This window comes from Podarcis cretensis, assembly GCF_951804945.1.
Source record: "Podarcis cretensis genome assembly, chromosome: 5".
In the NCBI taxonomy this organism is placed as follows: Eukaryota; Metazoa; Chordata; class Lepidosauria; order Squamata; family Lacertidae; genus Podarcis; species Podarcis cretensis.
The window spans coordinates 71,469,651-71,494,891 of record NC_137174.1 but is presented as its reverse complement, the minus strand read 5'-3'; the positions used below and the strand labels follow the sequence as shown (position 1 = coordinate 71,494,891).

At 44.3% G+C, this 25,241-nt stretch overlaps 1 protein-coding gene across 1 annotated transcript in view; it reads right to left on the bottom strand.

The window, feature by feature from the left end:
- The window catches only part of SGPP2 (sphingosine-1-phosphate phosphatase 2), a 31,426-nt gene extending 9,071 nt beyond the window's left edge, over positions 1-22,355 (bottom strand). The window contains exons 1-2 of the mRNA XM_079975911.1: positions 22,046-22,355; positions 12,725-12,883 (exon numbers count right to left, since the gene is read on the bottom strand). Of these exons, the coding sequence (XP_079832037.1) occupies positions 12,725-12,883; positions 22,046-22,258 (372 nt within the window). The 5' untranslated portion in view covers positions 22,259-22,355. The remainder of the gene's footprint in view (positions 1-12,724; positions 12,884-22,045) is intronic.
- Between the last annotated feature and the right edge of the window lie 2,886 nt (positions 22,356-25,241).

The following is a 25,241-nucleotide window of genomic DNA, read 5'->3' as shown; positions in this document are numbered from 1 at the left end:
CCCCCTCCAGAATAAGTTTCATATAATTTTCCTGCTTTTACTTCCAAGACTCCTCCTGGCCTCCTTTGGTGCTTAATTCGCAATATTCCTTGATGAGCTAAAACCCCAAATATATTATACTGCCTTTAAGCAGCTCCTTTTAAGTTGATTAAATCTTGATTAAATATGTCTGTGAAGGTCTTAAAGAATAGAGACATGGTGCTAACAAGTCAATATTTGGCTGTCACATACAAGGCACTTTCCCAGAATGCTCTCACACATGCGGCAGTGAAGGTCACAGAACTATTGAAGAACACCCCATCCCCATCCCAAAATCAAGACTGAAGGCCCATGAACTGCAGCTTTTGCCTTCAATTCCTGCATGAATCACTCATTTCTGAAGTGTTACAATTCCTTTGATGACCATGGGACACATTTAGTAACGGACAGTGCCTGTAGTGACTTTTTCAACTGGGTCATGAGGTCAAGATCATAGCAAAAGGCTAACTAGGTCTTTTCTCATCAGGTCACATCAGCACATTTGGGGGGAATTTTAGCTTTTTGTGTGAATGCTCTTCTGTCATCATTTCATCCTCACTTTTACAAATGTGTTTTGCTAAACAAGAAGCAACTGTTCTGGTTCAGAACCACAACTGCAGAATGGTTGAAGACAAGACACTGGGATTCAAAACACTTAAAAAGTGAACAGTACTCTGGCTCACTACTGCTGTCACATACAATGTAGCCAGCGATGATATCAAAGTGAATCACTTCTTGTATTTTCTTGGTTGGCTGAGAATTCAAAAGCTGATGTCACAAGTTTAGTTAGCGGCAACATCGTTTAGCTGCCATTGGCTTTGTTGTGGTCGTTTAGTCGTGTCTGACTCTTCGTGACCCCATGGACCAGAGCACGCCAGGCACTCCTGTCTTCCATTGCCTCCTGGTCAAACTCATATTAGTAGCTTCCAGATCACTGTCCAACCATCTCGTCCTCTGTCATCCCCTTCTCCTTGTGCCCTCCATCTTTCCCAACACCAGGGTCTTTTCCAGGGAGTCTTCTCTTCTCATGAGGTGACCAAAGTATTGGAGCCTCAACTTCAGGATCTGTCCTTCCAGTGAGCACTCAGGGCTGATTTCCTTAAGAATGGATCAGTTTGATCTTCTTGCAGTCCATGGGACTCTCAAGAGTCTCCTCCAGCACCATAATTCGAAAGCATCAATTCTTCGGCAATCAGCCTTCTTTATGGTCCAGCTCTCACTTCCATACATCACTACTGGGAAAACCATTGGCTTTAGTCTTTGCTTTTTTTAAGGCCACTAATTTGTAGGATAGCTTTAAGATGCACTCACATCACACAACTGGGCTGCGCAGGTGATGTTGACCATGGCATGACAGGGCCATTTCAATGGCAGTTACCTGTTTGTGGAATGCCCTCCCTGATAAGGCTTGTCTGTCTGTCTTCCTGATTATAAATTTTCAGGAAGCGGGGGGGGGGGGGAAATTAAAAAGCTGTTCTGTTTGATGATTATTTGATGATTCCTGGCAACTGTGAAGACTGTTTTAAGGATGCATTTGAGTAGCTTCTATAATACATTCTTTCTTTCTTTAAATGCATTACTGTTGCTAGTAAGCTCAATTTTGGGGACAAATATTCATGCACCCAAAAAGCAGTGAAATGGGATGGAAGAAAACTATGGCCAAGTCACTCTGGCTCATGCCAAAGTAGACCTGAAATGCCACTCTTGAGGGCAGTTTTTCCCCCTTGGTGTGTGAGAGAAGTAGAATTACTAATAAGGCTTTATTCAGGATAAGATAAAGGTAAAGGTAAAGGTACCCCTGCCCGTACGGGCCAGTCTTGACAGACTCTGGGGTTGTGCGCCCATCTCACTTAAGAGGCCAGGGGCCAGCGCTGTCCGGAGACACTTCCGGGTCACGTGGCCAGCATGACATCGCTGCTCTGGCGAGCCAGAGCCGCACACGGAAACGCCGTTTACCTTCCCGCTGGTAAGCGGTCCCTATTTATCTACTTGCACCCGGAGGTGCTTTCGAACTGCTAGGTTGGCAGGCGCTGGGACCGAGCAGTGGGAGCGCACCCCGCCGCAGGGATTCGAACCGCCGACCTTTCGATCGGCAAGTCCTAGGCGCTGAGGCTTTAACCCACAGCGCCACCTGCATCCCTTCAGGATAAGATAATATCCATTTAATATCACAATTATTTCTATGTTTGCTGCTGTGGGCTCCGACAGGAGGAAGTGTGGGATATAAATTGAATTAATAGTAATACAGTGGTACCTCAGGTTAAGTACTTAATTTGTTTCAGAGGTCCGTTCTTAACCTGAAACTGTTCTTAACCTGAAGCACCACTTTAGCTAATGGGGCCTCCTGCTGCCGCCACGCCGCCAGAGCACGATTTCTGTTCTCATCCTGAAGCAAAGTTCTTAACCTGAGGTACTATTTCTGCATTAGCGGAGTCTGTAACCTGAAGCGTATGTAACCTGAAGCAGATGTAACCCGAGGTACCACTGTAATTGAAAGCATGAGCAATGAATGGTATGTGGAACCACAACCTACTATTGATGCACTTACTGTGTGTCCTGAAAGAGTGTGAAACTTCCATACAAGGAAAGAATCCTGGGCAGGAATTGTATGCCAGTTTGCACATGAAAGCCCATCCCTGGGGATGGTCGTGGAAAATTAGATGCTGGTGCCAGACAGGTTTGTTTTTAACCTTTTAATCCAACTGTTGCTCATTAAGTCACTCTACAAGTCAAAACCTGAAAACCATATTAGCAGGGCCGGGGAATCCTTTTCTGGCTAGTGGGACCTGATTTCTTTGGGGGGGGGGTAAGTTTCTGCGGACCACGTGCTCGTGGTGGGGATGGCGCCAAAGGCAAAAGAGGGCAGAGCAGCAAAATGTGAATTTTGCCTTTGGACTGTAGGCTGGCTTCTTCACACACACAAACAAAATGTGTCCTCAGGCAATCATTTTGCGAGTTCGAGGACGCATCCCAGCCAACGAAAAACTCACAAGGGGAGTGGAAAGTAGGGCTAGTGAGGGGAGTGTGTCTTTGGAAAGTGTGTGGCCTGGGGGAAAATCTTACGGGTCAGGTAAAGAGGCCTGGAGAGTCACCTTTGGCCCCCAGGTCTGAGGTTTCCTACCCCCTGTCTTCTCACTATAGAATGTTTTCTTGGGACAGAATTATCCATGATCCCATGATGGAGGTGATAGTGATTTTGCAAATATGAAGAGTCTTATGTTCTTTCTCAAAGCAATTTTTATTTACAGCTAGTGCTCCAGGTCTCTCTTTTCTTCTTTTTAAAGACTTTCTGTCAAAGGTTTTTGGGTTTTTTAAAGGAATGTCCGGCAGCTAGACTGGTGCCTGGGAGTGACCACTGAGACCATATAACACTAGTCCTGAGAGACCTGCATTGGCTCCCAGTATGTTTCTGAGCACAATTCAAAGTGTCGGTGCTGACCTTTAAGGCTCTAAACAGCCTCAGTCCACTATACCTGAAGGAGCGTCTCCACCCCCATCGTTCAGCCCAGACACTGAGGTCCAGCGCCGAGGGCCTTCTGGCGGTTCCCTCACTGTGAAAAGTGAGGTTACAGGGAACCAGGCAGGGCCTTCTCGGTGGTGGCGCCTTTCCTGTGGAATGCCCTCCCATCAGAAGTCAAGGAAATAAACAACTATCTGACTTTTAAAAGACATCTGAAGGCAGCCATGTTTAGGGAAGTTTTTAATGTTTAATGTTGTATTGTGTTTTTAACATTTGGTTGGGAGCCGCCCAGAGTGGCTGGGGAAACCCAGTCAGATGGGCGGGGTATGTATGTATGTATTTATTTATTTATGTATGTATGTATTTATGTATGTATGTATAAATATTATTATTATTATTATTATTATTATTATTATTATTACTATTATTTCATTACAGATCTTGACCAATACAGACCAACTACAGGGGGAATTTTTAAACAGCAACTAGAATTCAAATAGTATGCTTTTCATGCTTCTTTTTTTGCACTGGAAGAGAGTGAATTTAAAGCTCTTGGTCCCATTACCGCAGCAGCAAAATGGAAACATAATGGATAGTGCAAGATAGCAGGGGTGACAATTTCAAAGCAATGCATGGGGATTAAAATTTTGTGACTCACAAAAACTGAGGGGGGAAAGCATGACGAATTTTCTGCACAGCATTTAGAAAACTGAAGTAAAGCACAGAAACACCTCACAATGCTTTGCTTCCTCTTAGAGCTCAGATTTAACTCCTTCATTTCCAAGGAAAGCTACAGACCAAGATCTAAAAACAGGAAGTGTTGTACGTATGGAAGAGACTGGAAGCTTAGAGGAGGGGGAAGGTACAAAGTGGTGTGGTCAAAGTACAGATCTAGGAAACAGAAGGAGAAAGAGGCGCTACAGTAAACAAAGGGGGGGGGGGAGTATGGGAATACAATAGGCAACACATTTCTCTCCTCTTTCAGCAGAAATAGAGAGGAAAGCTCCTGAACTTCTGAAATATATATGACGATAGCCTAAATGTGATTGGACCATTTTGCTAGCCCAAGATTAGAAACAAATCTGGTATATAGTCCATAATTTAGAGTACCAGTAACAAAGTAAAAGAGCATGTCAAGTTAGACATGTGGCAGAACTTCCCTGTTCACTTATTTTAATTATTTTGGGTTTGGAGTGAGAGGGATTTCTTGCTCCCTCCCCCTCACTTTTGTGTTACTTTAGATATAAACGCTGCTTGCACCTTTGGTTTCAAGTTCTCTCACAACTCCTATATACTTAAATTTCTAATCCATACAAGGAATTACTTGGTCTCAGATTTCAAATCCAAGCAGTGGAAGCACACACCCGACCTCCTTCCTTGCCTACCCAAAACCGAATTATAGGCTCTTAACCAATTAGTCGGCGTTCAAATGCAACCTTCAACACAAAGGCTTTTTCCACTTGGAAGTGGGCCTAATTTTAGAGAGAGAAACATTTACTGTAACAGAAGACAGCTGCATTTAGATGTTTATGTGCTCCCCAAGATGGCTAATTAGAGTGCTGCTGAATCACCGGGATTCGTTTAATGAAGTCTCGAAAATAAATGTAAAATACTCCAAGATGCACCCCTTTTTCCAGATGTTGCTTCATTCTTGTGTAAATGTTTGGGTGGGTGGAAAGGTAGAGCAGATCTTCTGCTTTTCCTATTGCTGCAAGAATGGCTTGTTCTCCTGATTGCATTGCCATTAATTATATTAATGTTGCAGGAGTTGTTATTCCATTGTGTTTATGACCTTCTATTAAGCTGCCTTGATTCTACCAACGATGGCAGAAAAGTGGCACATCAACTTGAAAGATGCCTTTCCTATTCATGGTCTTCTCCCGATAGATTTTCCAGCACTTTTCAATCAACACATGTTCACTGCCTTGTTCACGCCACGGATAGCGCAATTCTTGTGGTGCCACACTCTACTCTTTTAGTGACACTTTTCCTTTCCCAATTCTTTGCCTTGGACCATATTTCCCCTTGGTCAACCCTCTGGGAAACTGCATGCCACAAGTAGCTGTGGCCACACCACACTCTTGCACATGTGTACACACATGGGGCATAAGTAGATCAGTCAAGGAGAGCCAGTCACCAACTCTTATTTTCTCAAATGACCTACCTGGTGGCCCAGAAAGGTGCAATTTGCATCTTTATCCAAGCTCAGAAAAGTTCAAACTTTTTGCCCCACCACAACATTGTGTCTTTATTATTTTTGTTTTGTTTTTCATCACCACCACCAAAACTGGTGGGATCTTGGGGTGCTGGAAAATTTTGCTTGAGGGTTGAGTTGGGTTCCTGGGCCAGGTGTTAGCTGCCCGTGCTCTATCCAATAATATTTTGGACCTTGGGCCAAGTGTTAGCTGCCCCGGCTCTATCCAATAATATTTTGGACCTTCATCCCTTCTCCAGCAGTCACGTGGCACTGGGATCCTTTCTCCAGAAATGCTGTCCCCTTCTCTGCATTAACTGTTTCCTGCTTGGCAGGGGGTTGGACTCGATGGCCCTTGTGGTCTCTTCCAACTCTATGATTCTATGATTCTATTCTATGATTCTAACTGTCTGGGCTTTGAAGCAGGGTGCATTTGTTGACTAGCAATTGGAGGCTGTGGGAATTCCTCTTGTGGCTGCGTGCAATTACACTGACCGCATGATGTCAGGTTTCCTCTAAAACCCCCAAGAAGTGACACACACCAGAGGCAAATGGAATTAAATATTCCAAGTACGATACAAAATTGGAAGACACAGTTGTAATTAGGGGACCTAATGCACAGGATTATTTGAGAACCCACAGTTATTAGCAAACTGCTGGTTCTTTTCTTCCTTGGGGAAACAATGTATTGTTGCTCTCAAGTTTGTGAAATGCTTTTCTATTAGAAAGCTCTTTTGAAATTTTGAGAGACTTCTTCTGGAAACTTATCATCTGACCTCATGATTAGGAGAGTTATTTAAAAAACCACAGAGCATGCCCACCTGAAGAGCTTGATGCCAGCACAGATCAATGGGAAGGATCACTAATGCAGTGGTTTTTGTATTTGTACGGATAGATGATGTTCAGTTGTAATTTAACTCCCAATGGGGATTTTGTAGAAATGAATTTAGTGGCCAGCACCCAATCAGCTTGGATTCCGTGGTCCTCGAGCTCTAATTCTTATTTTGAAGGAGTCCTATGAGCAAGGCTTTCAATATGGGGACACACACACATTTCAACAATCCTGCGTGCTAGAGTCTTTTATTTCACAAACATTTGTTCTAATTCTGTATCCTGCTTTTAAAAAAGAATGCTTAGTTCCATTACTGCCTCTGGCTTTTAAGTACTTTTTAAAAGTATTTTTTATTAAACAAATTTAACAAATCAAATTATGAATCAAATGTAACCAATTACATTTCCCCCTTCCCTCTCCTAGCCTCCAAATACTTCCCTCAGCTCCTCTCTCTGATTTGTTTATGCATATTATTCTCTGCATGTTGTAAAATGGTAAAATAGTACTTTTGAGACAAGCCTCATTTTAAAATTTGTGTCAAAATTACTCTTGACATAGTTGCAATGGTTGTATTTTACATCAAAAAGCAGGGCACACACTTTTCAAATCTAATGATTGAATACAATGAGGCACATTCATTGCTGATGAAATCTTTGAGGGGTCGGAACAGATGCTCTGAACAGCAAAATTGAGATCAATCATGAAAATGCTGGAAAAAGCCTCAGTACACACTTTGTAGAGACACTCTTGGTCTTCTGGGGTGGGGTAGGGTGGAATAAATCGTCCAACCACTAATATTTCTCCACCAGTTACTGCCAGGCATCTTGTTTTTCTGCAATCTATCAGTTTACATGAGACACTCCCCTGCCAAAGTCCACACTGCTCAGCCTTTCAATATATATGCAATACATATATATGCTGCTTGGGTCCCTGAGCTGGCAGCACATGCCGGTGTGCATTTGTAAATCTATAAAGCAGGGAGGCGTGTGGAATTTTTGCCAGCCTCAGGGCCACACTCCCTCCTGAAGAACTTTTCATACACAAAGGTCAGTGTGGTTTCTAGACCACCTCCCACAAACTTCTTAGTCCAGTCAGGTAAAAGCCCTCACAGTGTGTGCAGAACTGGGCATGTTGTGGAGAAGGGTGAAGCCTGGGCAGAACTCCGAAAGCCAAAGATCGAGAACTGGAGGTTTATTCCTGCTATGGAGCAATTCCTGTCCCCGCAGGTTCTGAACAATATGCAGAACCATTATAGTCAAATAGCTTAACAATCTGCTTACAAGGTGTACCTGAGGACCACTGAGATTAAGCAGGTGGAAAATCCTTCTCCCACATACTTTAAAAGCCTGTTTTGAATAGGAGTTTTGTTCTTTGTATTTCCTTGTGCAACCTGGCAATGGGAAAACCAACTTCCTTGATCCATGAGTGTTCCAGTAAACTAACTTTGGGACACATACTAATGTGTTATTTATATATATTACACCACCTGCTTTTCAGAGTTTATCAGTTTGTCATTCAGTTTCCTCCCCAACTACAGATCCCTCAAAACCAGATTTCTTGCCTCCAATAAAACAAATCAAGGAGATTGGAGCAAAGCGCTCTTATTTTCACCCAATTTGCAAATTGCTAAAGAACTGCTAAAACTTAGATACATGCCTGTTAAGGCATTGGAGGGGTGTGTGCTGCTGCAAATCTCTAAAGCCTACATATTTCTACACTAGTCTTAATTTAGTACAAATAAAGACTGCTTTGCATCTTCTAGCCAAGTCAATGCAGTCAAATAAGATCAACAATGTAACTGGAAAACTGCATGGCAATTCATTCCATTTAGGTTACTTGCTCAGAACCTCAGCTTCCGTTAAAAAACCTGCTGAAAACATTCCTGTCATGTGAAGAATGAGGCAATATATAAAGTCCAAGTTAACATTGGAAGAAGCTGATGAAAGCTGATGAAGCAACTTCCCTATGAGGAAAGCTTGCAGCATTTGGGACTTCTCAGTTTAGAGACAAGGTGAGTAGTGACACAATAGGAGTTGATAAAATGATGCACGGCATAGAGGAAGTTCACAGAGAAATGTCTCCCCCCTCCCATAACACTGGAACTTGTGAATGTTGGGAGATTTAAGACAGATAAAAGGAAGTACCGCATTTTTCGCTCTATAAGACGCACCAGACCACAAGACGTGCCTAGTTTTTGGAGGAGGAAAACAACAAGAAGAAAAATCTGAATCTCAGTGCAGTGAAAGCAGCAATCCCTCTTGCTGTTCTGGCTTCTATGATAGCTGTGCAGCCTGCATTCGCTCCATAAGACACACACACATTTCCCCTTACTTTTTAGGAGGGAAAAAGTGAGTCTTATAGAGCAAAAAGTACGGTACTTCTTCGCAAACAATGAAACTCACTCCCACAGGAAGGAAGCCGCAATGGCCACCAGCTTGGAGAGCTTTAAAGGGGGAGTAAACAAATTCATGGAGGAGAAGGCTATCAATGACTCTTAGCCATGGGAGGCAGTAATGCTTCTGAATTCCTTTTTGCTAGAAACTGCAGGAGGGGAGAGGGATCTGGGGCTCACACCTTGCTTGCATGATTCCCACAGGCATCTGGTTGGCTACCGTGAGTTCAGGATCCTGACTAGTTGGGCTGTTGGCCTGATCTATCAGGCTCTTCTCATGTCCTTATGAAATTGAGGTTTTCAAGACATTCCTGAAGCAGAGGATGTCAGGGCTGGTGTGAGAAAGCAGGTACATACCAAAATACTTTTTAGGTTTGTCTCCCCAAGTGGCAGACTTCATAGTTTTTTCTCTGGAATGTCAAATGGCATTATCTGAGGAGCATGCAGGAGTGCAGCAGCAACATCTCCCAATACCAGGAAGCGTGGAACATTGTTAAATACAAGTTACCTATACATTCACTTTGGGTGTGTGTTAATTCTAGCAGAAATATACAGTAATTTTCAGATGGAAGTGGCTACTGCATCATTCCCAGTACTTAAACGCTGTGATATACTAACAAGCCTAAAAATGCCCCCCCCCAATTAGAAACCTAGAAAGCTGCCATAAACCAAGTTAGACCATCAATTCTCCTAGCTTGGTATTGTCCACACAGCCTGGCAGCAGATCTCCAGGGTTTCACTCTGGATTCTCTCCCAATGCCATGTGGAGATGCAGGGAATTGAACCTGGAACTTTCTGAATGCAAAGGAGATTCTCTACCACTGAGCCACAACTCTACATGCTTTTTATCATGCAAATTAAGCAACTGGCTTGCCTGTGAGTTAACAAAAGAATGACCATTCTAATGCACCCAGCCTTGGGGAAAACTATTGAAGATATCTATATATTATCTCCAGAATGCAGAGAATGAAAACGATGTCTATTTCTAGCAGGGAGACACTCTCCTTTGGACCCAGAGATATTGCCTAAAGTAATGCATTTTACTCAAAAATAATAATAATAATAAAAAAAATGGAACGTATTGGTCTCTCCCCTTCATCTTTTCTGTTTGAGATTTTCCAAAAAGCACCTGAACTACAAGGGAGAGGGAGAACAGACTCCATGCATCAGTTTGGTCTTTCTTAGTAACACCCAGCAGGCTCCAGCAGAGGTCACTACTACACACAGCTGCATAAAGTTTTAAGTTTATGTCAAGAATTATATTATTAAGCAGCTTCAAAATAGGGGCATGAATGTGGATTTTGGAGAATGAATACAGAGTGTGGGGCAAAGCTCACTGTCTGTTTCGGTCACTGTTTCGGTCGGTTATCCCAAACTGTTCAGTGTCCAGTTCTGATAACATCAATGACAATAACATTTATTGATATCCCATCTCCCCCCCCCCCAGAGCAAGACTCAAGGCGGCTTACACAAATTGAAACAACACAGATAAAATACAAAAGGCTAAAAACATAAAAAGATAATAGCTGAAAAGTAATTAAAATCTAACAGAACTTAAACCTTTTAAAATATAGATACCAAAAACAGTACAGCACAGCAAAGCTATTTCCTTCCTTCCTTCCTTCCTTCCTTTCTTAAAAAACAGTTCCCAAAGGCCTTTTGGAATAAAATTGTCTTTGCTTCCCGCATCCCCACCAAGCTCGCCTATGAAGGTGGTGGGACTGAGAGAAGGGCCTCACCCAAAGATCTCAGAGGCCAGGCAGGTGTGTATGGGTGAATACAGTCCTCCAGAAAGCCTGGACCTAAAACTCCTGAAAAGCTAGCAAGTCTAAAATCATCGATGAGGGAGAGCCAGTGCAACCAACTGACATGAATACTTCAACTTAAAAAGCAAGGTTTGCCAGGTTCAGTTCAGCTACAGCATATGAAGGCCAGTTTACACTGTCTGTCACTGAGGTGGGTACAGCTGCATGGGAGGATCATATGATCTCCATTTTTACATGGTAAGGTGGGTTTGTTTATTTGTCTTTAGAACACGGAGTGTGGAGAGCATTTCAGAGATGTATAAATTTGCAACAAGCATTAACCCATGTGAAAACTGAAGCAATAAAATGGCTCGGGAGTTCTGTAACTGAGTGTTTTATTGCCCCGATTCAGTGAGGGAGGTCTGGGCCCAGAAACAGGAATCCTTGCCAAGTATTCCCTGCTGGCTTCAACACAGCACAAAAGAGGCTGCCAATGCACACAATTTATCTGCCCAGGTGTCTATCAGGTGTGTGTGCAAAGTTCAGTTGGTGACTAGGGCTGTCGCCTTCAGCAGCGCTCACCAACCAACCATCTCCTGCAGAGACATTGGACACACACTGTCGGGGGCTGAATATCAATGAAGGCAAGCTCTACCTTTTGTCAAAAGGCTATTCAGTGCTGGCGCAAGAATGCCTGTACAGATTCTTGCATCAACTTCACAATGGAATCTTTGGGTCGGGGTTGAAAGCTTTGGATTGGTTGGTGCCATGTTTCTTTTTTACGGCTTCAAAGCAATTTATTAAAATTATGGAATGGCCTGTCATATAGAGCTGATTAAAAAATCAGTGAAATAAGTGCCACTGGCTGATTTTGCACTAAAGGTAAAGGTAAAGGGGACCCCTGACCAGTCGGTCCAGTCGTGACCGACTCTGGGGTTGCGGCGCTCATCTCGCTTTATTGGCCGAGGGAGCCGGCGTACCAAAGCAGGTATTGTGGTATCTTAAAGACCAACCAGTTTTATTATGGTTTGAGGCATTTTCATTGACTAGAATCCATTCCCTTTAGATGCAAGATGAAGTAGAGTCTAGTCCAAGAAAGCTTTAAATCTGTTAGTCTTTAGGATGTCCCCAGATCTTTCGTCATGTGGCCAGCATGACTAAGCCACTTCTGGCAAACCAGAGCAGGGCACGGAAATGCCGTTTACCTTCCCACCGGAGCGGTACCTATTTATCTACTTGCACTTTGACATGCTTTCAAACTGCTAGGTTGGCAAGAGCTGGGACCGAGCAACGGGAGCTCACCCTGTTGCGGGGATTTGAACCGTCGACCTTCTGATCGGCAACCCACAGCACCACCCCCGTCCCTAATTTTGCACTTCTTGATACCAAACAATGTTGAACTTAAGGATTTCTGCCACAACTGTACAGCCCCCCCCAAACACACACACACACACACACACACACAGATTTTCAAATACTGCAAGAGCAGGCAGTTATGTTTGCTAAATTTTTATCCTGGTGTATCCCAAAACAGTATGAACACATGCTAGGAATCAACCACCAACTGGATGCAATACCAGTTGTGTAAAGTGTGACACTTGTACATTCCAAACTGGGGACAAGAACTTTGAACTTCAGGCGAAACTTTTTTAAAAATGAATTTAATACAAAAATTAAAATTTCATATTAATCAAGCTCAACCTATATAATAAGTACTGCTTTTTAAAGTTACCTTTTCAGGAGGCACACTTTCATCCTTTCTGTTTACAGAGTGGTGGACATGCTATTATGTTGCAGTCAAAACCAAAGCAGGTATTGTGGTATCTTAAAGACCAACCAGTTTTATTATGGTTTGAGGCATTTTCATTGACTAGAATCCATTCCCTTTAGATGCAAGATGAAGTAGAGTCTAGTCCAAGAAAGCTTTAAATCTGTTAGCCTTTAGGGTGTCCCCAGATCTTTCGTGGCTAGAAATGTCAAAAGTTATACAGCTTGATTGGGAACCAGAAAACTAGAGAAAAAACAGCTGATAATGTTACAACTTGCACATATATACAGTAGTAATAATCCGAGCAATACTTACAGACCACATAAGTATTAGCCTTCTGGCAACATAGGGGTTAATGCTCCAGTAACTGAATGGGAGGAATGTGATGTAGAAAACCTCTTGACCCATTGCAGCACAAATCCTGAACAGGTAGTAGTAGAAATAATTCTTTACAACGTATTCTTGTGAACAGTCCTAAGAAAAATTGTTTTGTGAAGGTTAATACATTTTGCTGAAGAGAAACCAATGTTACTTCACCACTCTAACAGCCCTCCAGAAACTAATTTGTTATTCAAATGTTCTCTTTGCAGGTGACATTTGGGTCCTCATGTTTTAACACATGGGTGCAATGCACTTCCTGCCTAACTGGCCTTTTTAAAAAATTTAATTTGTTAAAAGTGTCTTTTAACCCACATTAATCTATTACATCATGTAAAACAAACAAAGCTGGTAATACACAAAAAAATTTAAAAGCCTAACGTAGCTCAGAAAATTTAAAAGCCTAACGTAGCTCAAGAAGTAACAGCCTGCTTTTTATTTGCTCCTAAGCTAAAACCAACTAAATAATAAGCAAATAATGAATCAAATCCATGTTGTACAAGATACCATGATGATAAGGTATTGTTCTGAATACATAACAAGAGGAGAACCTAGACACCATAATTCAATCTGTCCCTGTGATCAGAACAAAAACCTATAGGGCTGATTATTTAAAACCTCAGTCTTCATTTCATTTTGTTTGCAATATTATCTAAATGTTACTATATCGCAGTGAATGGCACACAATGAAAATCTTCTTCCCTGGACAAGACACATGCAACCAGTATTTATCTTCTCAACAGAAAAGAGTTTTTCTAGTCTGAGAATACCATTAACACCCACAAATCAACGAAGTTCTTATGTGAGTGTTGATGTGTGCAGGCAGTGGGGGCAGAGGACAGGATACAGCATTTCCTTTAAGTTTTCCTTTGCTTCTCGTATTGGGGGGGGGGGGGGGGGGCGGGGGGGGCAGCTGTTGGTTAGAAAACAAAAGGAAAATCTCCACTTAGGCATATGCCTTCCCAAACAGCCAACTGCTCTCAAAAGACGAGGGACACCTTTCTAAGGTGGCATGGATAGTTGCAAAGGCAGATGCAGACATCTTACTCTCAGTGACTGAGACAGCAGACTGAGCATTTGCTCACTGACATCCTTGCTTCCCTAAGGCACTATAAAGAGGGGCAAAGTTGCCAGTACAAAAACTAGCATTACTTGCAAGTTTTGCAGGGCACATGGCCAGGCACTTTTGAAAACCGGAAAACGGATTAGATGGAATTCTGGCCCAAGACAGGAAGCCAGTTCTTGGGTTCTCAAGGCCAAGCTAGATGTGATGCTTTTCATTTTTCATTGTCACTAGATCTATTTGTCACCGGACAAAAGACTCCAGGATACAAGATTTTAAAATCAATATAAAAGGTAAAGGACCATTAGGTCCAGTCGTGGCCGACTCTGGGGTTGCGGCGCTCATCTCGCTTTATTGGCCAAGGAAGCCGGAGTACAGCTTCTGGGTCATGTGGCCAGCATGACTAAGCCGCTTCTGGCAAACCAGAGCAGCGCACGGAAACACTGTTTACCTTTCTACCAGAGTGGTTCCTATTTATCTACTTGCACTTTGACGTGCTTTCGAACTGCTAGGTTGGCAGGAGCAGGGACCGAGCAATGGGAGCTCACCCCGTCACGGGGATTCGAACCGCCGACCTTCTGATCGGCAAGTCCTAGGCTCTGTGGTTTAACCCACAGCGCCAGCCGCGTCCCAGCTTTCGAATATAGCCATCAACAATTAATGAAACACTTATCCTGCTGAGGATAATATAAAACAATAACAAACAAACAAACATAAACATTATATAGGCCAAGATAAGAATGACATCAGATAGGAACCACAAAATGGTGACTTCCCCATCAAGGAAGAAGGTGTGAGTGAAGATTTATGTCAGGAACATGGAAGGGGGGGAATAAAGATCTACACTGAGAGCAGAGGGCACTCAAATCAACCTTACCCAATGGTTGAAGTGGGAACCAAAGGCCATCGTGGGAAGGGGCCCACTCTGAATCACACCCAGGGGGTGCAGAGCCCAAGAGCCCCCACCATTTCCTCCCAAAGGGTGGGATGAGACCAGTAGAGCCTCCTATTCACCAAGAAGCCACCAGGTAAAGTCATCATTGTGGGAAGGTGTTGAAAGGGAGGAGACAGAGCTAGTCTCCAAGGAGCATGCCACAGCCATAGCTGCCACCACAAGAGTGGCAGCAAGAGATGCATTCCTTGAAGGCCATATTTGCTGCTCCTGTGAATCCTTCCACCTGAGGCAGTCACCTCTCCTTGCCTCATGGATGGGTTGCCTCAATTTTATTTAAGTAAACAAGCTATGCAAATCTGATGAAAATGGGGGGGGGGGGAGAGAAGCTGTCCAGCCAGAAACCAAACAAATTCATAGTTATGAAATGCATCGTGTGGGGAAGTTTGAACCACATAACTTAATTGGCGTTAATGATATTTTCTTCCTGCTTGATTTTCAGAGTAATTTCCTTCAAGGCAACTCCATTTTTAATACTTCCTTTTCATTCCAGGCAACAGCACCACTTCATCACAGTGTTCATTTACGCAACATAATATTTACACAACAAGTTATTTCAAACAACGAAATGGAATAAGCAAATAGACTGAAGACGCTTTTGGGGCACGACTTCACCAGTGGTAAATTCATCTGAACTGAACTCTGAGGTCAGACTGGGTAAGCAGCCTGAACAACAACAACAAAATGAGTAGCGACAGCAGCTTATTTCGTAAGGTCTCTCTTTCTGTACGATGGTCTGAAGCAGCGTCCGCTAACCATGTGTCTTCCAGAGATTTTGAAGCACAACTCCCATCAGTCTCAGCCACCATGACTGTATACTCCAATAACTCCAAGCACTGGAGGTAGGACTGGGATAGATCCCTGCCTGAAATCCTGGAGAGCCACTAGCAGTCAGTGTAGACAATACTGAGCTAGATGGACCAATGGTCTGATTCAGTATAAAGGCAGCTTTCCATGGAGGAAGGATGCAGGCAGGAAGTATAAAGTTAAATGGAAACAGGGCCCTGGGAGCAGCAAACTGCCAGCCAGTCTGGTTTGGTGGCTGTTCAAATCTCATTCAGCCACAAAGCTCAGTGCGTGACTTTAATGCACTCTTCTCTCAGCAAAGTCTACCACTAGGAATAGGTGAAACGGACAATTTTGATCTCTCTTAGTTTCTCTGTTTTCCATTCTTAAGTTCAGTTCTTTACATTTTCACATCAGTTTGTGATTTTTTAAAGCCTTCTTGAAAATTCATCAGCATTTAAGTGTGAATTTCTCAAAATAAACATTTTTTAATGCAGTTTAGCCTGATATGAACATTTTTGCAAGGCAATTTCCCCCAATACAATGCATTTTTGAATGTTGTTTTCATGCACACTTTAGCGTGGAATATGTATTTTTGAACACACTGCTTGATGGGAACACTGCACTGCAAAATTCAGAGTAGTGCAAATTTTGAAAGATGTCTGCGCTTTGGTTCATGCATTGCTTGCAAACAGTTGGTTCATGTATTGTTGGTGAAAATTGGGTTGGTTTGCCTTTAAAAGCAAAGTGAATTTCTCCCTCATCTCTCTACCTACCAGGGTAAGAACATTTTGAGGGCAAAATGTGGGAAATTATGTACAGTAGACCATCCTAGGTTGCTTGCAGAAAGGGCAGGATGAAATACTGCAATAAATAAAAAACGAAGTGTACATTTTTAAAAAATGCACACCACTTACTAGCATAAAACGCCTCTAAGCAGTTTACAAAGAACATTGGGCAGGAAGCTCAACAATGGTCAGAGACGACCTGGATACAGAAGTATGACATGATGAAAGGACAGATGGAAAATATGGGAGGATGAGAAGCGGTGCAAAAAAGGAGAGAGATGAAAAACAATAGGCTGTGGGGAAATCCCACAGAACCTAGGGACAAGAGGAGTTGTGTGTGGTTAAGATAAAGGTGAAGGGAAAACAGCTAAAGAGCAGGGCAGCTGTGTTGGCAACAAGTTTTTTAAGACTTCTGTGAATAGCCTCCAGATATAAGCACCTTGCCATCATTGGCAGCAATTAAGCCTTTCTGTTTTGTTACTCCAAGAAGCATGTTGGGAATGCTCTCCTATTGTGATGCACATGAGTTATCTTGTAACATTATCCTGGACCCGCTACAACAAGACTTTGAGAGAAGCTTAAATCTCTGATGGGCAAAGAGCCACACACTGTACCCAGGGCTGCATCTAGATACCTGCAACTTGCAAGCTTCCCTCCAGCTGTCACTGGATATTACAACAATTGTGAATCGATTGTCCTTCTTCCTAAGAGGCTGTGGCAGTGTAGATGGGACCGTTCCCTGGTATATTTCACAACCTGTTCCCTTGAAAAGTGATGTGAAAACAGGACTGTAGGCACTCTCAATGGCACAAGTCTCCCACAAGAATGAAAAATGTGTGCATTCAAGGCTCTGTTCAGGTTCTAGGCAGCAGACACGTCTAAACTCACCATCCCTATATTTTTCCAGAGATGCTATATGGATGTTTAAATCTAAATTCTTTGTGAGACTCCCATTGCAATCTAACAATGGTTATACTTTACTGAAGGATGCAAGTGTCTTAAATTATTAAATTTCCCTTATGAAGTATTAAACACATGATCTAGTTACAAACAGCATTCAGTTGAGCTCAGCTCCAGATGTGGGAGGGACAGTAATTTCAAGAATAATTTTCAAAAGACATGCTAGTTTTCAATGCACATGGACTATTTGTCACCACGGAGCATTCAAAAATGCCTCCCATTCAGGAAAGTCTGTGTGCCACAAAATTCTGCTGCATCAGTTTATCAGATCTGGCTCAGCCTTCATCTAAAGCAGAAGATTATAACGTGTGGTTGTAAACCAGATTTTTTCTTCATGAACACATGCATTTCTACACAAATACCCCTACCTGTTCTGCTTTCAGCAATAAACATACTGCCATAAAACTTCAAACCTGCTCTTCCTCCTTACCTTTCACCAGCATAAGAATTGCAATATTGTATTGAGTTTCTATAGTTTAATACCCAACTGAGGAACATGATTCGACAATACTAATCCTCAGCATTCATTTAGAGCTTTGTATCTTCAAAGGGTTGTACAACATTAATAAATTAAGCTCCACTACTCTAATGTAGCCATCACCCCTACTTTATGTAGAAAAATGAGTTGCCGAAGGCAAGTAAATAGGTGTTTTCAGATTTGGGATTAGAATTTGAGTGTTACTCATAATCAGACCCACACAATGCACAATAGCCAATCCTGACTCTACTTAGTCAGGCTTATTTTTTAAATTAACTATAATTTGTGTGCCAAATTAATATTGCTCTGTAAAATGCAGAAGGCAATGCAATCCAAAATTAAGAGTCTTTCAGATATTATGGCCTCCAGGATTTGAAATATATTAGCTCTGCTGTGCAGTTACCAAATGGTGCAGAGGTGAAGGCAAGTAGGATTTTAGCATACCTTGCAGATTTAATGATTTTGAAATCATGTAAAAGTGGCAGCTAGGGTCTTAAGACAACTACAAGGCAACGTCAGTTTCACATAACATAAGCAGACCCTATACAAGATCTTGCTAGATTTTAAGTGGAGAACTACCTTTATGGGGGCCAAACTAGATGCAGCAGTGGCAGACACCATCACTTTCATGCGTCTATCCATAATTGTATCTATCTAATTATAACCTCAAAAGGGAGAGAGTTGAATCATCATTCCTGAAGTCAATTGTCCAAACCCAAAGCACAGCACCAGAAATGAACCAGGCATGGAGAAGAAACAGAATTGGATTCTTCCAATCAGCTACTTGCCACACCAGAGGAAGGAAGGGTAGAATTATTCCCCACCTCCTTTTGACAGGGCCCAAACTTTCTCCATGAACCGCAGCATTCAGATGTGAGTGCCTGGCTTTCCTAAAAGAGAAATTAAGTGACTCCCCATCTTTTTCATGGGGAACCATTGGCCCTCCAGATGTACAGTTACCATCATCCCTGGCCACTGGCCATGCTTGCTGGGGCTGATGGGAGATGCAGCTCAACAACACCTGGAGGGCCAAAGGTTCTCCATACCTGTGTTAGAAATTTGCTCTTTGGAGCTGCTCTGCATAGATCTAAGCTAATGTGTTGATTGAGGGAAGGAGGGAGGGAAAGCATCTTGGAGAATGGGTGGGGGAGAAACAAAATCTGCACACCAGCATATAGTATGTGTGTTATATATTTAAAAAGCACATGTGAAGGACAGAGTAAGTGGAATGGTAGGAAAGAGCAAGGCAATGGAGATCTTTAAGGTGGAAAGAAGTTTTTTTATTGTTCCCATTATTCTGAATATGAAAAAGCTCATTTATCCCACTAGAGCGTGAATGAAGAACCTTTAACCCTCCCAGTGTTGTTGAATGCTAACTCTCCTAAGCCCCAGCTGACATGGTCAAGGATGAGAGTTGCAGACCACTGCCATCTGAAGGGCCATAGAGTCCCCATCCTGGCTGCAGACAAGGGTTTCCCAAACTTGGGTCTCCAGCTGTTTTGGGGCTACAGCTCCCATTGTCCTCAGCTAGCAGGAACAGTGGTCAGGGAAGATGGGAACTGTAGTCCAAAAAATAGCCAGAGGCAGGGAAACCCGGCTGTAGGTCATATAGCCAAAATCATTCATTAAACATATCAAGAAAATTCCAATCTAGGAACAGGGGGATAAATATTATGCAAGAATCTCATCAAAGCCTAACTTGAAAACTCATATTTCCTCCCTCAGAGTGAATATACATTTAAACAAACAAGTCACTTCCAATAACAGCTGAGTTGCTGTTACTACTGTGCTTTCCCCGTCCCGTCCCTGTTGTGCTCTCCCATAGTTAGTTTTTTGTGGCAAATCATAGTTTGCCATTATGTGTGAAATAGGAAAATACCATAGTTTGGCATTTTGCTAGGAGATGACCATTGGAGCCATTCATTAAAGCTAATTCAGCAGCGGGCACAGAGACATATTAATCTTCTTCAAACATCAGATAAGTAAAGCATTACAGTGCAACTAGATTACATTACTTCTTACATTCAAAAGGTATACAAAGAGAAATAGTATGACAGTTGCGACTATAACTATTGACGCAAGGGGTTTTCACATCAGAATAAAGACCGGCTTGCTTGGATTGGAGAGGATCTGAAAGGAAAAAATGGGAAAGCTATGGAACAAAAGAAGGGAGGGGGGGAGGAAAATGAACTCATTTCAGGAGGAAAGTAGTTGGTTGAGTAGTTGGTTTATTATAAATAAATAAATAAATAAATATATATATATATATATATCTAGATAGGGCTCAGAATGTTGCTCGCTAGGACACTGAAGAGCTGCACTTGGCATGAGACAAGTTCCTGTGTTCCTAAGAAGGAACAACAATAGCACAAGAAAGAAAAATTAAAGCTGCAGCCCTAGAAGCACTTTTCTGGGAATAAGTGCTTGGATCATAATAGGACTTGATTCCAAGGAAACATGTATGTAGGACTGCACTGTAAAGTGCAGAAGCAATAAGCTGGAAACAAATAAGATAATAAATTGAGCATGGGAGGACAGAATACAAAGGGAAGAGACTTTTGGAACATTTACGTGATAGATCCCTGCTCAGAGACCTCCAGCCTTTTGAGACAAGAGGATAAACAAATTGAACTGGTCAGATATTACTAGGTCCACCTGAATAGTGAAGTATTTCATAAAAGTCACACATACACCCTCTTTAGCAGTGCTACGCAGGTAACACACTTGAATCTTGGTGCATCAGTGCCCACACAATCAGAATTAATTAGTTTGTGTCTCTTTTCAACAGAGTTCAGTTTGGGCACATCATAATAGCTATTATCACAGAGTAGTATTGTTTCTGTTTGTGCACAATGGTCTCCATGGAATTCTATGACATAGTATTGTGAGGGGGGAAGATCTCTTAACACTTAAGCAGTCTTGCCGTGCTCAAGGGAAGCGTTACAGTTTCAAAGAGTAAGCCAACATTACCTTATCAAGTTCCTGCTTGTGTTAGTACAGAATCATTCCAGTCTGGTGGTACAAAGGAAATCAATGGCTAGGATACGAAGGTTACTTAAGGAACTGTACAATAGGAAAGTTTCCCATTCTTTACTCTTCCCTATAACCACCTGCGATCCCCCCAAAAACTATTGCTTTGGGATCCACAGAACCTTTAAACAATCTGGGGTAAGGGCTAAATTGGAGGAATTCCTTTTAAGTTAACATCTTTTGATCCAAGCCAATAGGTTTATGATGTCACAATATCTGAGGTTTATTATAATTTTCTTCTGACATCATAGAAGTTAATCAGTTCTGGGAGCAGGAAGCAATACAATGTTCACATTTTCAGTTTTATTGAAGGGTGGAGTCCAATTCTTCACCTAGTTTCTCACTGAAAATGACATCACCCTACCTATCTAAGGTCAAGTTCAATTCTGTCACACTAGACCATGATTTTGTACTTTATTTTAAATGAATGCACATCAGCAACTTTTTGGAAAGTGTCAACTCATTCACAAATTCTGAAGCAAGTATCTCATCACCCACTAGTCCTTTGGGGGGGGGCGGTTATCCTATAATCACCCAATTTGCTTTCATTTAAAATTAACCTGAAAAATAAAGCAGCCTAGGAAATTTGCTAGATGTTAAGTCAGGTAGGTATAACACTGCCAAATTCTTCTGCAACAATGTCGTTCCGTGATATTGCAGTCTGCCTTCCATACCTGTGCTCTGCCACGTCAACACGAGCTCAGCACAACCGAGGTCGAAGGCTGCAGTGCTCGGCTTGAAATGAAAAGCGTCCTGCACAATATCTTCTATCCTTGATGTCCTATACTTGCAACTCAATTATTGCTGAGCCAAGGAACGGGGGCTGCAGTTCTTTCCTCTTCCCCTCCTTTCCTCCTTCCTTTAACCTTCCGCACTTGAACAACAGGAAATCCATCTGCCTCCGCGAGAAAAAGAGGGGAGAAAGGAGCAAGATCGTGGGGCGAGAGACCCGGACAGGGGAAACCTGCGCAAGACTGAGACGAGTCCATTTCCTCGGGATAGCAAGCATTCCGCGCGCTCTCGCAACTCACCTGCATTCCAGGAGGTGCCATTTCCTCCGTCCAACGTGCCAAGCTCCTTATCTGTCTCTAGGACGCGCTTCTGGGTCAGAGGCTACAACTTGAGCCCCGCTACCTTTCCCTCTCCCCCTCCCCGCCGCTGTTTCAATTAACCCCTTCCTCTCCCTTTGTAACTTTCTTACCTTCCAGCCGTTGCTGGCGGCGCCGGGGGCCGGAGGATGGGCGCGCTGCTTGGCCGGACTGCTGCGCCCATTGGCGACGTCCCTCGCGGGCAGGTGGAGGGGGCTGCCGTTCCCCACCTTGCCGGCCTGCTCCGCCCCTCCCTCGGAGGCCGGGAAGAGCCCGCAGTAGCGCTGGAAGCGGGCCACGGGCTGCGAGTCCAGCAGGCAGGCCATCCTCCTTCCCGGCGGCTGGGGACTCGCTTCCCCCGCCCAGGCGCGGCGCGCAAACACAGCCCAGCCCGGCCGGCCGGCCACCGCGTTGCGGAGGAGCCAGGGAGAAAGGGCGGGGCTCCGGGCGCCCCGCGGACAGGTGCAGGCGGCGAGGCCCCGCCCACCCCTGGCCGCTGCCCACGACCGTCCTTGCCCCGCCCCGCCCCGCCTTGCATGACGAAGGCGGGAGAGGTGACAGGGTGATCTCTCAGTCGGACAGTAGCGCAAGATTGCTGCAGGAACCTGCTCTATGTGGAGCTGAAACCAATGCCATTCAAACCCAGCCAACGCCACACCTGCCTGCCTACCCTATCTTCCTTGGGAAATACTGCAAATGATCTTTCTTCTGGCTATATAGAGCATCTGCTCTGGTGGTGGTTAGATGTTGGGCTGAGACCCAGGTTCAAATCGCCACTCCGCCAGGGGAACTTGGACAAGGCACTGATTCTTAGCTGAACGTGCCTTCAAGGCTGTTACAGGGACAGAGGTGTACCTCAGCTCTTGTGCCCTTGGCAATGAGCTGTATCGGCACCCTACGGCATCACTTGCACCCATGGCAATGAGATGTATCGGAGACCAAGGACCAGATACCCTAAAAGTTTCCTTCTTGCTGCCTTTCGCACTCTGCCAGTCACTTCCATGCAGAGGTGGTTTTAGGGCAGTACAACTGGTTCAGCACCACTGGGCGCTACGCTGCAGGGGGCACTGTAACAATGCTGTAGAATGGAGCGTGAGAGACAGGGGCACCGAATTTTAGTACCACACAGGGCACCGCTGAAATTTGAGAGCCTAAAGTCCACAGCCGTCAATAATAATAATAATAATAATTTATTATTTGTACCCCGCCCATCTGGCTGGGTTTCCCCAGCCACTCTGGGCGGCTTCCAACAAAGATGAAAAATACACTAAAATGTCACATATTAAAAACTTCCCTGAACAGGGCTGCCTTCAGATGTCTTCTGAATGTCAGGTAGTTGTTTATCGCTTTGACACCTGGTGGGAGGGCGTTCCACAGGGGGGCGCCACTACCGAGAAGGCCCTCTGCCTGGTTCCCTGTAACTTGGCCTCTCGCAGTGAGGGAACCGCCAGAAGGCCCTCGGAGCTGGACCTCAGTGTCCGGGCAGAACGATGGGGGAGGAGACGCTCCTTCAGATATACTGGACCGAGGCCGTTTAGGGCTTTAAAGGTCAGCACCAACACTTTGAATTGTGCTCGGAAACATACTGGGAGCCAATGTAGATCTTTCAAGACCGGTGTTATATGGTCTCAGCGGCTGCTCCCAGTCACCAGTCTAGTTGTAGTTTCTGGGTCACCTTCAAAGGTAGCCCCACGTAGAGCTCATTGCAGTAGTCCAAGTGGGGGATAACCAGAGCATGCACCACTCTGGCGAGCCAGTCCGCAGGCAGATAGGGTCTCACCCTACGTACCAGATGGAGCTGGTAAACAGCTGCCCTGGATACAGATTTGACCTGTGCCTCCATGGACAGCTGTGAGTCCAAAATGACTCCCAGGCTGCGCACCTGGTCCTTCAGGGGCACAGTTACCCCATTCAGGACCAGGGAATCCTCCACACCTGCCCGCCTCTTGTCCCCAAAAATAGTACTTCTGTCTTGTCAGGATTCAACCTCAATCTGTTAGCCACCATCCATCCTCCAACCGCCTCCAGACACTCACACAGGACCTTCACTGCCTTCACTGGTTCTGATTTAAAAGAGAGGTAGAGCTGGGTATCATCCGCATACTGATGAACACCCAGCCCAAACCTCCTGATGATCTCTCCCAGTGGCTGCATGTAAATGTTGAAAAGCATGGGGGAGAGGACAGAACCCTGAGGCACCCCACAAGTGAGAGCCCAGGGGTCTGAACACTCATCCCCCACCACCACTTTCTGAACACAGCCCAGGAGGAAGGAGCGGAACCACTGTATGACAGTGCTCCCAGCTCCCAGCCCCTCAAGACGGTCCAGAAGGATGTTATGGTCGATGGTATCAAACGCCGCTGAGAGATCCAGCAGAACTAGGAAACAGCTCTCACCTTTGTCCCTAGCCCGCCGGAGATCATCAACCAGTGTGACCAAGGCAGTTTCAGTCCCATGATGAGGCCTGAATCCCAACTGGAAGGGATCCAAATGGTCCGCTCCTTCCAGGCGTGCCTGGAGTTGTTCAGCAACCACTCGCTCGACCACCTTGCCCAAGAATGGAAGATTTGAGACTGGGCGATAATTGGCCATCGTGGCCGCATCTAAAGATTTTTTTTAAGAAGCAGTTTAATAACCGCCTCTTTCAGCGGGTCTGGGAAGGCTCCCTCACGGAGGGAAGCATTCACCACCCCACGAAGCCCATCGCCCAGTCCCTCCCGGCTAGCTTTTATAAGCCAGGATGGGCAAGGATCCAGGAGACAGGTGGTTGGCTTCACTCGTCCAAGCAGCCTGTCCACATCCTCGGAGGTAACAGATTGGAATTGATCCCACTCAACTTGACTAGACAGGACTCTAGCACTCTCCCGCCCTGGCCCTGCTCCCACGGTGGAGTCTACTTCTTCCCGAATCTGAGCGATTTTATCTGCAAAAAACTTTGCAAAATCATTGCAGGAGATCATGAGGCCCGTACTAGGGCCCGATGTCGCAGGTGGTTCCGCTAAATTGTGAACCACCTGAAAAAGTCTCCTGCTGCTGTTTTCTGCAGATGCAATAGAGGCGGCGAAGAAGGTCTTCTTCGCTGTCGCTATTGCCACTTGGTAGGCTCGACATTGAGCTCTAACCTGTGTCTAGTCAGATTCGGAATGAGTTATCCGCCACCGGTGCTCTAGCCGTCTCAACGATTGTTTCATTGCCCTCAGATCCGTGGAAAACCATGGGGCTGTCCGGGCTCCATGCAATTGGAGAGGGCACTTCGGAGCCAAACAGTCAATAGCCCTGGTTAACTCCACATTCCAGTGGGCCACCAGG